Source organism: Neophocaena asiaeorientalis, unplaced genomic scaffold, assembly GCF_003031525.2.
Source record: "Neophocaena asiaeorientalis asiaeorientalis breed wild unplaced genomic scaffold, Neophocaena_asiaeorientalis_V1.1 scaffold91, whole genome shotgun sequence".
Taxonomy (NCBI): Eukaryota; Metazoa; Chordata; class Mammalia; order Artiodactyla; family Phocoenidae; genus Neophocaena; species Neophocaena asiaeorientalis.
In genome coordinates this window covers 9,704,915-9,720,172 of record NW_020173198.1, presented here as the reverse complement: position 1 = coordinate 9,720,172, position 15,258 = coordinate 9,704,915, and the positions used below count along the sequence as shown (strand labels likewise).

The following is a 15,258-nucleotide window of genomic DNA, read 5'->3' as shown; positions in this document are numbered from 1 at the left end:
AAGGGGATCATTGTAGATGCTGGGTCAGCCGAGCAGCACTGAGCACAGTGGTCATCTCCTGGGGGCTGATTATCAGCTTGCTGGGGGATCTCAGGCTCTTTCCTGACCTTGGCACAGGGTCTGGCAAATTTGGCTTTCTGGGTGTAGAATGGGTCGTTTCAGAAACAAAGCCATTGAGGCCGAGTCGAGGAGAGTACTCTATTCACCGCTGAAAGGAGCTCATTGTACAGAATCGGTGGGCCCCACTGGATCCCCTTCCTCTGGCCTCCCCCTCCTCCCTTTCCCCCAGCTGGGGCTTTGTCTGCGGGCCCCGCAGGATGCTCTAGGCCAGGCTGCGCTTTCTTCCCATTTTCCTGTCTCGGCAGCTCTGGGGCTGTCCTGTACAGAAGAAGAGCTGGGCTCGGAGCCCCCGCGCACGTTCTTGGCTCTTTGGGCCAACTCTGTTGTCGTGGGTGATGAGAGCGCTTCCTTCCAGGAGAGCTGGGGACAAACAGTCAGTTCACAGGCAGCTGCACGCCGCGGCCGTGCAGGAAGCAAGAAAACAGTGGGCGCTAATAACTTCTTCCTGTTCCGCACTCTGCACTGAGCCTCCCCGCCCGCCACCCGCTGTGCCTGATGCCCCCCACCCCCTGGAAAAGTCAAGACCACTGAGCTCCAGGTAGAGGCTCGTAAATGGATGAACTGTAGTGCTCAGCTTACCTGTGCATTATTAGAGCTTTCCTCTTTCTTCTCTCAGGTCTCGGCATCCTGAACTTTTCTTTCTTGGGATCCGGGGTGAGCCTGGAGTCAGGTAGAATAAGTTGTCCAGTGGATAAAATGGTACTGTCCTTTGGTGGGAGAAATAAAGTATGGTAGTTAAGAGGTGGGAGGTCATAAACTCAGATGCTTCTGGGGCCAGCCCAGGTGGGCGGGGTAGGGGCTGTAGCCAAGAGGAGGGTGTGTACCCATCTTCAGGGGGTAGCAGCAGTGGTTAAGAACCCGCCTGCCAGTGCAGGGGACATGGGTTCAAGCCCTGGCCCGGGAAGATCCCACATGCCGCGGAGCAGCTAAGCCCGTGCGCCACAACTACTGAGCCTGCACTCTAGAGCCCGCGAGCCACAACTACTGAAGCCCACGTGCCACAACTACTGAAGCCCGCGTGCCTAGAGCCCGAGCTCCGCAACAAGAGAAGCCACCGCAATGAGAAGCCTGTGCACCGCAACAAAGAGTAGCCCCCGCTTACCACAACTAAAGAAACCCCACATGCAGCAACGAAGACCCAACGCAGCCAAAAATAAAAAATTAATTAATGAAAAAAAAAAAAGGTAGCAGCTACTCAGCTCCAGCTGCAGCCATGCCAGCCTGCACACCTACTTGGCTGGATCTTCTGACATTTAAGAAAAGCCAGAAGTCTGGGTATTGTGAAATCACCCCATTTTTAAATGTTGGCAACTAGGTTTTTTTTAAATGATATTGTACACTATGTAGGTCAGACCATACCACATCCACGTATTTTGGTAACTTTGTTTTTTTAACGTAGAAGATATGAAGGTTAAATGGGCCTGGCTCTGGCTTTTGGGCAAGTCTTTCTGAGCCTCTCTAAATTAGGAATACTACAGGAAATCCATAGTCTGGAGACAGAAGCAAACATATAATGTCATCAGGAGCACCTCCCAATGGTAAGAGCATAAAATAAAATCATCTGTGTTTCCAGACTCTATGGCCATCCTGTAGCCACCCCGTGAGGGTAAAATAAGGATTTACTGAAATAATGCATAGAAATTGCTAAACAGGGTGCTTCATAAAGACTTAAATGAAAGCTATCCTAATGGCCATTGTCACCCGTCCCGTCGTCTTCATCCTCATTGCCATCATGAGCATTAAGAAATACAGGAAAAGGCTGGGGAGGCAGGAAGGGGGCACTCAATTCCCCCAGGTCTCACCTCTTTGAAACCTCCTGACATTGAGCCTGACTCTCACTTGTAGGAAGCCTCTGCCCATCTGTCTCCTGTAGGCCCACCTGTCAGCCATCTCTCTTCCAGCCCAGGAAGGAGGCTCCCCTGTTCCGAGGCACAGCCTGGAGCGGGGGATGCGCCCCCTGTACCCGCTGTAGAGCTCTCCACTCCGTCACCATGTGCCCACATCCTGGGATCCATTTTCCCCCAGTTTGAATCAGCAGTTCTGTGTGCACCTCTTGGAAACATTCCAGACATAAAGCACTGCTGGATCACAGTTTTCCCAGAGCTGGGATACGCTATCTTTTGAACTAAAGATGTCCTAGTTAGAGGCTCTGGTGAGGAGCTGAAGAAGAAGAAATGAAGAAAAGGTGGGTGGGGGGCCGGGCAAGGACACACATAGACATTTATTTCGGCAAAAAAGGATGAACCCAGGATTTTCTATCAAGAAACTTGGATTCTAGACTGGGTTTTGCTATAAGTGGTGTGTGGCCATTAGGAAATCCACTTCCCATTTTGGATCTCGTATGCCTCACCAGAAAATGATGGGTTTGATTCAGGTCAGGGCAAGAAATGTGTTTCATCTCACTGGAAAGCAGGAATCTACTGGTAGTGTCTGCTCATAGAGCCGTGTTGAAAATTTGAGGCCAAGTCATTGCTTAGTAATATCCACCTTGGGCATCCTATAGAGAAGGTGCTGCTTACCTACCCTACGTAAGTACCTTTCCAGCATTCACAGTCTTAGACTCTGGGGCTCAGATCTTTAAACTAGATCCCCGTGGAACAGAAAACCCACTGAGCAGTACCAGGAGCTGTAGAGCAGAGCACAGTGTCTTTGGAACTCTGGACAGTGTCTACAGGACACCTGGAGGCATTGGTTGCGGTTGGGCCACACGCCATCTTGGCAACCACAGCAAGTGGGTGCCAAATTGGTAGGTGCCGTGCGGCCTGTGCCTGGGAAAAGGTAATTACTGGGCTGAGCTGGAGATGCGGCTTGTGTTCTGAGCTTCGGGAAGGCTTGTGTACAGGCCGAGGCCAGGTGGCCAGCCTCAGAAGGACCTAGAGCCCTGGACGGGCTACCAGAACCTCTTGTCCTGCGTTCCTCAGTTTTTTCTTGGTGTGTGGCAGGCATGCCTTCCTTCTGGTCTGAAATGCCTTTGAGCTGTGAAAAACAGAACTCTGTAAAGTGACAGTAATTGTCCTCCAAGAGGAACTAACATTTGTGGCTTGCCTACTCAACACCAGGACTGAGCAAGGCTCTGATACACCATCTCAGTCAGTCTTTACAGTGACTGTCGAGATGGTTATTATATTGTTATTATTATAAGTTAAATAATTAGCTGAAGATCCACAACAAGGAAATGGGAAGATCAGGTATTTCCTAATACCATGTGATCCAATCCCCTGCTCCATAAGGCTTCCTAGTGCCAGCAACTCACAAAACTATGAACTGTGGTTTAGTGATTACGATTTACCATCTGGTTGTCCCACTGGAAAACTGTAATTTAGTGGTCCAAAAGCGCAGCCTCAGGAATTAGGCTGTCCTGGTCCAAATCCTGTCTCTGCTACTTAGTAATGAATGGCTTTGAGCAAATTACTTTCCCTCTGAGCCTCAGTTACACCATCTGTAAATTGGGGCTATTAATATCTACTGATGATACCTATTAATAATCTAAGAGTTGCTGTGAGGTTTCAATGAGAAGGTTCTTACAACCCACTTAAACTAATGTCTTGTGATCCATATGAACCCAGTGTTAGCTACTATTCTAATCATTGTCTTATCGATCAGCCGTGTGACCCTAGGATAACTGCGTGATTAAGGGGGAGGTGACGATACAGTTGTTTGCCAGGCAGCAGCCATGCGGCCGAGAGCTGTGCTTTCTGGCAGAAATACATGTCCAGTGTCTCAGGTAGGTGTGTTCAAAACCTTGTAGTTCTGAGAACTGTCATTCTGTGTACTTTGTAAAGAATTACAAAACCTCTGTAGGCACACACAGAACAAAGTGTTACATGTGATGGTTTAGATTTTTGGTGACCGTCTGTGCTCAAAGATACACACACCGAGCTGAGAAACACAAAAATCTCGGCCGAATTTCTGTGAGTCTGTGGTTTCTCCTATCTTCCCAGGCTGGGGATGGTCAACTACCAGCTCCAAGGGCTGGAGCTTCATTTTGAGGCTCTGTTGCTCATTTCTGGGGTCTGGACTAAAAAATGTGGAGGGAGTGCAGAAGAGCAAAGAGGGCTCTAAACTTTTAAAACCTTTGAGACAAAAGAGACAGACAGAGCGAGGAAATTCCACCCCATTTTAAGGTGCTAACCACATCTATCACCATCTCTCTGAAGCAGTGAGAGTCCCCTTGCCCTCATTGTGGGGTTTCTGCTTTCTCCCCTGAGTCCTATTTGAAGGTGAGTTTGCATTTTCTAACAAGGTGAGTCTGTGTGGTGCTGGCCAGCTTCACATTCCAAGTGCAGCCTTTCTCAGAGAACAAGGGCGGTCTGTGTCCTTGGCATTTCTCCCTGGTCTCCCAGTGCCGCCTGCCATACACGTGCCCCGCCTTCATCTCAGGAGCCATGGCCGTGCGAGATAAGCTCGCTGTGACATCCCACAGGGACGTCTAGACAGAAAGCCCCATTGTGTGAGCACCCTCATGGCCGTGACCAGATCTTGAGAAGGAGCTGAGAAGGGGTCACACACCCCTGGGGAGGGAATGGTGGAGGGAGGAGGGTTGATGACAGGGTTTCTGGGGCAGGAGGGATACCGTCACCATTTAAGTGGGGAGAAAGGAAGGGGTGGAAGCCACCCTGCTAGAGACTGAATGTGTGTGTCCCCCCCAAAATTCATATGTTGAAATTCTAACTCCCAGTGGGATGGTATTAGGAGGTGGGGCCTTTGGGAGGCGATTAGGTCATGAGGGAAGAGCCCCCATGAAAGGGATTAGTGCCCTTATAAAAGAGACCCCAAAAAGCTTCCTCGAATCTTCTGCCATGTGAGGCCACAGCAAAAAGACAGCCATCTGTGAATCAGGAAGCTCTCACCAGACACCAAATCTGCTAGCACCTTAACCTTGGACTCTCAGACTCCAGAACTGTGCGAAATAAATTTCTGTTGTTTATAATCCACTCAGTCTGTGGCCTTCTGTCAGAGAAGCCCGAATGGGCTAAGACACACCCATGATGAAGTTTCTTGGGGGCGCAGAGCACAAGCACCAGAGTCCTAAGCATGCGTTAGACACTTGGTGGCTGGCTGGCTATCAGAGGTTGGGGTCGTAATAGAAATGTTTGGTTTTTCACCGACTGTCCTTCTCACCTTGGATGCTTTCAGTCTTGTATTATTCGGGATATAATCAGGGGTTCTCAGGTTTCGGCCTGCGTAAGACTTGCCCAAGAGTATCTAATAAAAATGCAGGTTCTTTGGATCCTTACCCAGAGATCCTGATTCAGTAAGTTCACGCTATTAGAAACACCAGGATATTGGGTAAGGGACCAGTTTCTGGCAGTTTACAAACCTGAGCGCCGGTCCAGGCTCCATCCCTTATCAAATCTGTGTTTTAGAGCAAATTGTCCTGCCGGAGCGTCAGTTATCTGATCTGTAAAATGGGGAGCATGAGACTTCCTTTGGCAGAGTTGCAAGTAGTTCACATGCTTGGCACAAAGTAAGCATTCAGAACAAAGTAGGTAAACTTACCCATTTCACGGCTGTCCAGTTACCTGCAATACCTCTCAGTTCAGAAGAACTGTGGTTGAGTAGGGTTGGGTGTGGAGGGATATGTCTTAGCCTTCATAAGCCTGGAAGAAGAAAACAAAGGGAAGGTTATCTTTGAGCTTAATTTTAACCCAGGGACCAGACAGTTAAAATAGCGGGTTTTATTTAATGTTTGCGGCAACCTGTGATGTCAGTGGTATCCTGTTTTCAAGGCAGGAGGTGACTGTGTATCTGGGTTCCTGTGAGACAGTCCAGGTTTACACCTGTTAAGCTGGTGTAATAGTTATCAGTACTCCTTCTCGCTTACAGAAGTTGCCAGACAATGCACTCTATGCTTTACTTTCTTGCAGTAGCTCTGTAGGAGAATACAGACCCACCTGTTTACCTTGTATAAATGAGACAGGGAAAGCTCACAGAAGCTATGGAGGTCACTAGTCTAAGTGGTTGTTACCTGCTGACTTGCCAACCCCAGTAACTTGGGAACATGATTGTATTTGGAGACACAGGGCCTTTAAAAAAGTCATTCAGTTAGAATGAGGCCTTTAGGGGGACCCTAATCCAGTCTGACTGGTGTCCTTGTAAGACGAGGAAATTTGGGCACACAGAGACACATAGAGGTTCATGCACAGAGGAAAGAGACCACGTGAGGACACAGTGAGAAGGTGGCCGTCTGCAAGATGAGAAAAGAGGCCTCAGAAGAAAACAACCCTGCTGGCGTCTTGATCTTGGACTTCTAGCTCCCAGAATTGTGAGAAGATAAGTTTCTCTTGTGTAAGCCACGTAGCCTGTGGTATTTTGTCACGGCAGCCTGAGCAGACTAAAACAGTGGTTATGCATGATTTGAATCCAGAGCTGACCCCAAACCTGCACTTTTTTTTCCCGTGAATGGACCTTCTTTGCCCCATGCCAGGCTGCAGTACAAGTGACCTTATCCATTTAGGTCTCTGGCCTGACATCCAAACTCAGCTTCCACTGGGTGGTCTCCAGTGAGCCAGTTTCTCCAGCAGGCAAGGGTGCTGAGTTTTTGATCCCATGAAGAGCTCATTGCATTTCCCAAGGCACCTGGTGTTTGACAGTGACCAGAATAAGGTCCAGTCTCTGGATGGTGGAAGCTTCCTCCTTCTATCGCCAAGCAGAGGGCTCCCGGGGAGAGCACCACCCAGCCTTCTGCAGTGTTGTCCTGGGTGTGTCTGTGCTGAGGCTGTACTATTGGGGCCCATTGTCTATATGCTGACTCGATGGGCCTCAGGGGGAAACTGGCTCAGAAGGCTTGAATCACAGGATTGTCTCACCTGTACACCGAAGTCATCACTCAACACGCAAGAGCATACGCTGTCTTATGATATCATCAAAGCCAAGGAGGAGAACGCCCCTTCCATTGACTAAGGCCTACGCAGGTCTCGGCATAACCAGGAAGGCCAGAAATGTTTGATGCATGCCTGGAATGAAAATGAACAGATTCTTCCTCCTCTCTGCTTTCTTTATGAAGGTTTAATTGCTTGTTAAAATTAAGGCTTTGGCCCTGATGGGCTCGGAAGTTTTTGAGCCTGGCTTCCTGGTCTTATGGGCAAGACTCGAGGTGCAGACAAGTTTCAGTTCTGCAGGAGCTGTAATCAGGCTCTTGCCTCTTTTTTAAACAGCTTTGGGATGGAAGGGCACACAGGGTCCCTTTAATAAAACTCATTTTTGTCTCCCTCAGGGTACCTACCAGGCATAGTGCTAGCTGCTGAGTTGGAACACGGTAAACATTTGTGGACGGGTTTGGCTAACTCTGCGTGGTTCCTGCCGTGGCACAGTGACTGCATTTTGTTTTTAGTCACGACACATGTACTGATTTCGATCAACCATGTCCACTACCTTTTTAAAAAGATACAGATACTAGAAAAGGATTCCAGTAGTTGTTAAGGTGGTACCTTTCATTTGCTGTATTCTTCCTTTAGATAGACATTATCTAGGTTGCAGGATTACATTGTCTAAGGTGAGACAATATTCTCAGATAAGAGCTAGTGTAAAATAGTGGAGCACAGGTTTCTTGAGTGTGGGGCGCTGGGATTGAATCCAGGCTTCAACACTATCTGTGTAGCCTTGGACAGGTTATTCAGTCTCTATGGTCATCAGTTTCCCCGTCTCTATAATGGGAGTAATGGTGGTACCTACCATAAAGTTGTTACAGTGGTAAATGGAATGATGCATGTATAGAGGTTAAGCCAGTGCCTGGAACATGGTAAGAACTTAACAAATTGTTAGCCATTACTTAACAAGTAACTTGGTAAGTTAATAGCTACTACTAGTATTCATGACTGTTCTGAACTGTGGTCAAGTAATATGCCCATGGGATAAAGTTTAGAATAAGCCAGAAGAATGAAAAATATCTTCATCTCAGGGCAAGGGCACTCTGAGTGATGGTTTCCATTAATGTGGCTGTAATGGCATCTAAATAAATTCAGAAGGACTGGTATATTTAGCAAAGAGGGCTGAAGGCTAACTCATAAGTAGTGCAAGATCCTGATGGTCGAGTAATTTCTTTGCTTGGTGTAATGTACATCTTGCATGGAGCCTGGCACGTAGTAGGTCCTCAATAAATGATAGCTATCAGTTTGGTTATTTCTGGTTCCTGGGATGTGTTTGCAGACTTAGGGAGAGTATGCATCATTTCGTTTCCAAGGCTGGACTGTCTGTACAGTACGTTTTGGTTCTGTCAAGGCCCATGTTTGGAGAGTGTCTCTGCCACAATGGTGCAGTATGACAAAGCAACCTGAAACTCAGTGACTGGAAAGAACAACATATATTTTCTCCATGTGTGAAGGTTGGCTAGGGCTTGGCTGATCTAGGCTGGGCTTAGCTTCAAGCTGCAGATTGGATGGGGTCTGCCCCGACTGTCTCTCATCCTCCTTGGACCAGCAGGTTCCCTGGGGCACATTCTTCTTGTGCTGATGGCAAAAGCACAAGAGGTCATGCTCAATCACGCAGCCGCATTTCAAGCTTCTCTTATGTCATAACTGCTAATGGGCAAGCCCAAGTTCAAGGGATGAGGAAGCACGCTTGGCAAAGAAATGCAAAATCACAGGACCAGAGGGTGTGGATCTAGGGAGTGGTGAAAACGAGGGCCACTTATTCAACCTACCCAGTTCCCCAGTTGACTTCCTCCATGTAGTCATTGCAGTAGATGATATGAAAGGGCTTTCCTTGCTTAGGTGGTTCCCTGGTTCCCAGTCCCCACATTAAGATTCTAGAAGCACTCCACTGTAGCATCCGAGCACGTTGCAAGTTCCCCTTTGGTCTCTGGGAGCCTTTCCTCTGACAGACAGGAGTTTACTGTAAACCAGAGTCCCAGTTTAGACAGACAGGATGGATTAGGCAGACAGCATCAATGACCTGGTTCCACTTCGTTAGCCTTTCCAATTAAGGAGGATGTTACTGAAAGTGAGACCTCACAGAGGTACTGCCATACCTTGAATCCTCTGGACTGAGCCACCGTAGGGAGAGTCTTATATTTCAAATGTGCACAGAGGAGGGGAACACAGTTTTCTTGGCAAGTGAATCCCAAGTGTCAATGACCAATGGCCATTTGTGAGTTACTTTGTCTTCTTCTTGGCTAGGTAATTAACATGCTAAATAGATAGCATTTTTGCTTTTGTTTTTCAGAAGCTTTTTAATGAATATTAGTCCCCTGACCCTGAGCCCAGAGGGTCTTCCTCTCTGTTGGAACACCAAATAAAGAGTTGGTGCGACACTGTATCCAAGGATCAGGCTCTGGGTTTTGTCAACACAGTTGTCAGAGGTTCCCTGTGGTTTCCCAGGAAGGTTTTTTCCAGTGGAGTTGTTTATAGGGGTTCAGGATGGCATTCTCCCCTCTCCACCCCACCCCATCCAGTGGGATTCTGAGCAGTGAAGAGTAATCCCCAAACAATAGCCAAATGGGCTGTGAAGCACAGCTTAATTAATCTGGGCACGCACCCAACACCCTGTGCAATGCTTTGCAAAGACCTGGCTTTAAAAATGAGGTTAATGTCTGAGTCTGAGAAGCAGCTTCTTCTCTTCTAGTCAAAATCTGGATGGTAGGATCTGAATAAAGAGAGGGACAGGGCTTCCCTGGTGGTGCAGTGGTTGAGAGTCCGCCTGCCGGTGCAGGGGACACGGGTTCGTGCCCCGCTCCGGGAAGATCCCACATGCTGCGGAGCGGCTGCGCCCATGAGCCATGGCCGCTGAGCCTGCGCATCCGGAGCCTGTGCTCCGCAACGGGAGAGGCCACAACAGTGAGAGGCCCGCGTACCGAAAAAAAAGAGGGACAGACAGACACACGGAGACTGAGCTGAAGCACAGACTTGCCTGCTGTCACTCACTGAACAGCACGGTGGGATCTGACCCACACTGCCCGGCACAGACCAGGATGATGGCCTTGCCTCCTGGCAACTAGCATGGGCCCTGCCCAGCATGCTTGCCTGACACAGGGAAACTGGGAGTACAGGGTCCACTCTCCCTGCATATGAGTGATACAGGAGCTGGCTGGGGGGCTTCGTGAGGGATGCTAAAATAATGAACCTCACTTGAAAAAAAGTGGTTCAGTGAAGGTTCTCCCCCGTCATAGTTGCCACTGCTTTCCCCTTGAGAAGGAGCTAGTAAGGGTTTGAAGACAGAGGCCTGCAGTATTTCTCTTAAGACTTCTCCAAGTTCCTTTATGGGCCAAGGCTGCAACATGGGAGAGAAAATGCCCCTCAGTCTCTTCCTGAGTACGAGGAATATTCAGTGCCTGGGTGGAATATGAAAATTAGAGTGAGACGTTCTCTTGGCAACAGTCTTTGAGCTGCACCATTGGAGAAGTGCTGGGAATTAGAACAGGAATCGGGAGAGAGGATTCCCTCGTCTTGAAGGAAAAGTCAGTACAGACCAGAACGCAAAATGATCCTGGGGTCAGGACTCCACGCTCATCACAATTAGGTACCAAAGAGAAGCGAGCAAGAAATGAGTGACAGTTCACCTGGGGTAGGGGTTTAAGATGTTCCACTTTCTCTACACTTCCTTTTTTTAAAGTTGTGGAAAGAACACTTCACATGAAATCTACCCTCTGGGCAAAATTTTCAGCGTACAATATAGTCTGTTAACTCTAGGCTCTGTGTCGAACAGCAGCTCTCTGGAGCTTATTCATCTAGTGTGAACAAACTTTTGTACCCGATAAATAGCACCTCCCCATTTCCCTCTCCCTCCAGCCCCTGCCAACCACCCTTCTACTCTCTGCTTCTATGAGAGTTTATTTTAGGTTCCTCATATAAGTGGAATCATGAAATCTGTACTCTCATGTTCATGGCAGCCAAATTCGTAATAGCCAAAACATGGAAAGAACCTATATGTCCATTGACAAGTGAATGGATAAAGAAAATACATAGTATGTATATACACAGAGGAATTTTTTTTTTTTTTTTTTTTTTGTGGTACTTGGGCCTCTCACTGTTGTGGCCTCTTCCCGCTGTGGAAAACAGGCTCCAGACGCGCAGGCTCAGCAGCCATGGCTCACGGGCCCAGCCGCTCCGCGGCATGTGGGATCTTCCCGGACCGGGGCACGAACCCGTGTCCCCTGCGTCGGCAGGCGGACTCTCAACCGCTGCGCCACCAGGGAAGCCCTGCACAGAGGAATATTATTCAGCCTTCAAACAAGAAGGAAGTCCTGCCGTTTGTGACAACATGGATGAACCTTGAGGACACCATGCTACGTAAAATAAGCCGTTCACAGACAAACAAATAGGGTGTGATTTCTACATCTCCTTGTTCACAGCAGAGGCCAGTGAGCTGGGGCTAATTTGCATGGCTTCCTTGAAGCCTGTGTTGGAAAATCTGCTCGGATAAAGCAAAGCTTCCAATTGAGTTCGCACTGAGGGGCCGTAAAATCACGCCCATTCTCTGTAAGAGGCAGCTTGAGGTTTCTTTCCCAGAATCAGGAATCCAAGATGATGAAGCTCAGAGCTGACATAGTCCAGACAAAAATAGCCTTTATGTGCCGAGCTTCCTGTTTTCTTTGGAATCCACTTGCTGAAAACCATTACCTCCTCCCCAGCTGCCCCTTCCTCCTCCGTACCCACCCTGCCCCCCACCCAAGAGTTCACGTTTAATGACCCGAGACATTACCACCAAGCATTTCCAGTCAATTGGCTTTTGTAGCCAGTGAATGAATGGGACTTTCTCTGGCCTTCTCTCGCCTGAAAGGAGTCTTCCCCAGCCCATTGGAATGTGCCACACAGACCAGGAATTAAGCTCTTCTTTTCCTCTCAGTCCTTCCCTCATTCTTTCCAAGATCAGACACGAAGTGGTGGCCTTGCCCCTAATGGGGATTTTATATTCTTTCAGGTTTATTTCTAATCCTCTTACGGACCCATCTTCTCCTTCACATCAATGATTTGAACACGCTTTGAGATACTCGGCGAGGGGCCTTTGTTTCTTATTTCTTTACGCTGACACTTCATGGTTGTGCATGATCTCCATGCGGGTGTCCCTGTATCCCCCTAATGAAAGATTACAGCCTCCTTCGTCCTGTGGGTGTGGGAGGAGGAGTGGTGGGGGGAGATCGGGCTTGGCTGTCCTCCTGTCACGTGGAATGGGGGCGACAGAGGGGGGCCAGCTTCCCTGCAGGGTTGCTTGATGGCTGGGGCAGTAGGTTACACTTCTCCCACCGCTCACGTGTGTTTTCTCCTCTTTTCCCACAGGCCGCACAACCAAGCCCTGTGATCACCCTGGAGGCCCAGGTGAGTACCTTCCCGTGGTGTTTGTCACTTTCTCTGCACTGATGTCCCCGGACCAGCTCTCCAGGGAGCGTTCCTGCATCCTCTTGGCTCCAGGACTCAGGAAGGCTGGACGGACACATAAGGCCATCCTCCTGCCCGGTTGGGATATGTGCGTGCACCCACATGTGTACACACACCAGCTGATTGTTCATGAGTGTGTGTGCACGCATGCATGTACCCAGGTTCTGAAAGCACCGTGGGAAGAACCAGACCTGTTTCTTTTGAGTTTTCTTCTGCCCTTTGCTTCCGCCCAGCAGTCGCGAGGAGGTGAATGCAGGGGGAGAGGGAAGACAGAGAGGAGGCATGCAGTGGGGGATGGCTGCCCTTTCATGCCTTGGGTTTGGAGCACTTTCTCCCCGGGCAGCTAGTTGTGTGCTTGTGTCTGCTTGCGCGATGGGCCATTCTGAGGAATGTGAATCACGGTGGCATTTCTGTGCGGGGGGGCAGGTGACCAGTGGGCCTCGTAAGGAGGGAATGGCCCTTACTGTCTACTTTCTGCTTTCCGGGGAGCTAGGACAGCGGGGCAGCTGTGAGTCCAGCAGACCTAGGTAGAGCCCCAGAGCTGTGTCTTCTGGACCTGAGGGTCACTGAACCGCTCAGCCTCTGTCTCCCCATCTGGAATATTATTACCACAGCGATAGCGCCTGCCCTGCAGGGCTGTGGTGAGGAGGAAAGGACAGGGTGTCTGTGAAGTCATCAGTATGTGCTAAGTGCTTGTGAGTGTTAGCTTTTTTTTTTTTTTAACGTCTTTATGGGAGTATAATTGCTTTACAGTGGTGTGTTAGTTTCTGCTGTATAACAAGAATGTTAGCTTTTTAAACCAGTACAACAGTGCTTTTCTGACGGGACTTGAAGGGGGTGTATCTTTGGATGGATGGTTTCCTTAGCTCTGGTCAGACAGTAAACAGAGAAGCCAGGGTGGATGCCACCAGCGCCCCACAGCTAACGGCGTGTCAGACAGGCGAACGTAGCTGAGCTTCTCAAGGCTTCTCGGTGACTCCTGCACATCCTGGGACCAGCTGCACCCTACTCTTCATCCTCATCGCGGGCATCTCTGCCCTGCCCCTCCTTCCTTCATCAGAAAGGCCGGACGTTGGGAGGACAGTGGATTCTCAGGGTTTCTTTGGGCTCTTGTGGCCTCTCACTACCCACCCCCGCTCTCCCCACACACACTTATGTCAGCTTCAGGGATGACCAGACAACAAAGCTGGCAGGAAGGAGCAGTGGCGGGGGGACTTGGAGGGGATAAATGCCCAGTTTTTAGCCTCTGTTTGGCCATCCTCTGGTCTGGTTTTTGGCAGACTTTGGCCAGTCACCTGTCACCTCGGCCACGTTTGGCAAATGTGAATTGTACCTGTGCCAAGTCACCTAGAAACACATTCTCCCTGAAATGAACATATTTTACTTTCAGAAGTAGACTTACCCTAAGGTAATGATTCCCGATCAGGGGTATCTATCTTTGAGCCCCAGAGGACTTGTGGCAATGTCTGAAGACATTTTTGGTTATCTCACCTTGGCGGGCTGGGAAGGAGGGGGGTTTACTACTGGCATCTAATAGGTAGAGACCAGAGAGGCTGCTGAATATCCTACAAGGCACAGGATCCCCCATAGGAAGAATTACTATGCCTGAGATGGCAATAGGGCCAGGGTTGAGAAATGCTATCTCAAAGAATAATATTGGTGAAATCACAAGTTCGATGTGCCAGTTACATTGTGTTGCAAAACATTAAATGTTAAATTAATACAGTTGAAAAGCTCCTTTGGGTGCCCTCTAAAATCACTGCAACGTCCTCTCAGAAGTATGTGTGCCATACTTTGGGAAACGTGTCTCTCCCCACGTATTTTGAGAGAACATCCAGGGCGGGTTTTTGAAATGCTGGCCCTTCTCTTCTTTATCAGTCTTTCCCCAGAAGGAAAAGTTACTAGACTCAGGGAGACCCCTGGGCACATAGTCTGCACCCAGAATTCTGGAAGCCAAATCTGAGGTGGAGTGGCTGCAGCCTGGATGGTTCTGTCCTTTGCCCTGCTGTATCTTTCGCCCCACCAGCCCTTCAGAAGCTCCATGGGAAAGAACAGTCACATGCCTTGGCTCTGGGCTGTGACAGCTCACCCCTACCTACACAGTGACCTCTCCCCGAGTCACATCCATCGGCCTGAGAGACCTGAGCCCTGGTCCACACGCAGCCAGCTGTGGCACGTGGCCGGCTTTCTGGAGCTCGGTCTTTGGGGAGCCGTAAGATGCTGTTGTCTTTCCCCGAGTTCTGGTTTCCCATGTTAAAGGGATGTTAGAACCCAACCAAAGTGCAGATGTTGTTTTTTTGTAACTGTTGGCACAAGCCCGTGGCCAGATCTGACTTTGTGCTGGGCCTTAGCCCATCATGGGACTCAGGATGAGATCCTCTTTACCTGCCTGCAGGCAGGTCAGATGAGAGGGAAAGGTTCTCTGGCAGGACATGGCACCCCAAATATTACCCATATGGCACAAGCAAGGTGGCAGATGTGGCCGAGCTTGGAAGAGCCAGCCTTGCAGAGGTGAGTGGTAGATGTACTCTGAGCCCTGGGTCAGTTCCAACTTCCTCCCCCTGTGCCCTTTGCTCCCAAGAAAGCCATCACCTGCTCCATCCTGGAGCACAAGTGCCACAGGTGGGCCTGAATTTGAGATTTCACTGTGAGCCATGTCCGTACATCATGCTTCAGTGGCGTGCTTGCCCAGGGCCCAGTCTGCACAGGGACATTGGGCCAGCCAGGGACCCTTCCCTCCACGCATTTCCTCTCTCCCCAGTACTCACTGCATCAGCCCCCGCCCAGTGCTTAGTGCATCTGTCCCGGGGCAGCTGTTCTGAGCTGG

At 49.4% G+C, this 15,258-nt stretch overlaps 1 protein-coding gene across 1 annotated transcript in view; it reads left to right on the top strand.

Moving 5' to 3' along the window:
• Positions 1–15,258, top strand: part of XYLT1 (xylosyltransferase 1) — a 304,620-nt gene that overhangs the window by 75,181 nt on the left and 214,181 nt on the right. Inside the window, exon 3 of the mRNA XM_024744361.1 lies at positions 12,333–12,371. Coding sequence (XP_024600129.1) covers positions 12,333–12,371 — 39 coding nt within the window. The remainder of the gene's footprint in view (positions 1–12,332; positions 12,372–15,258) is intronic.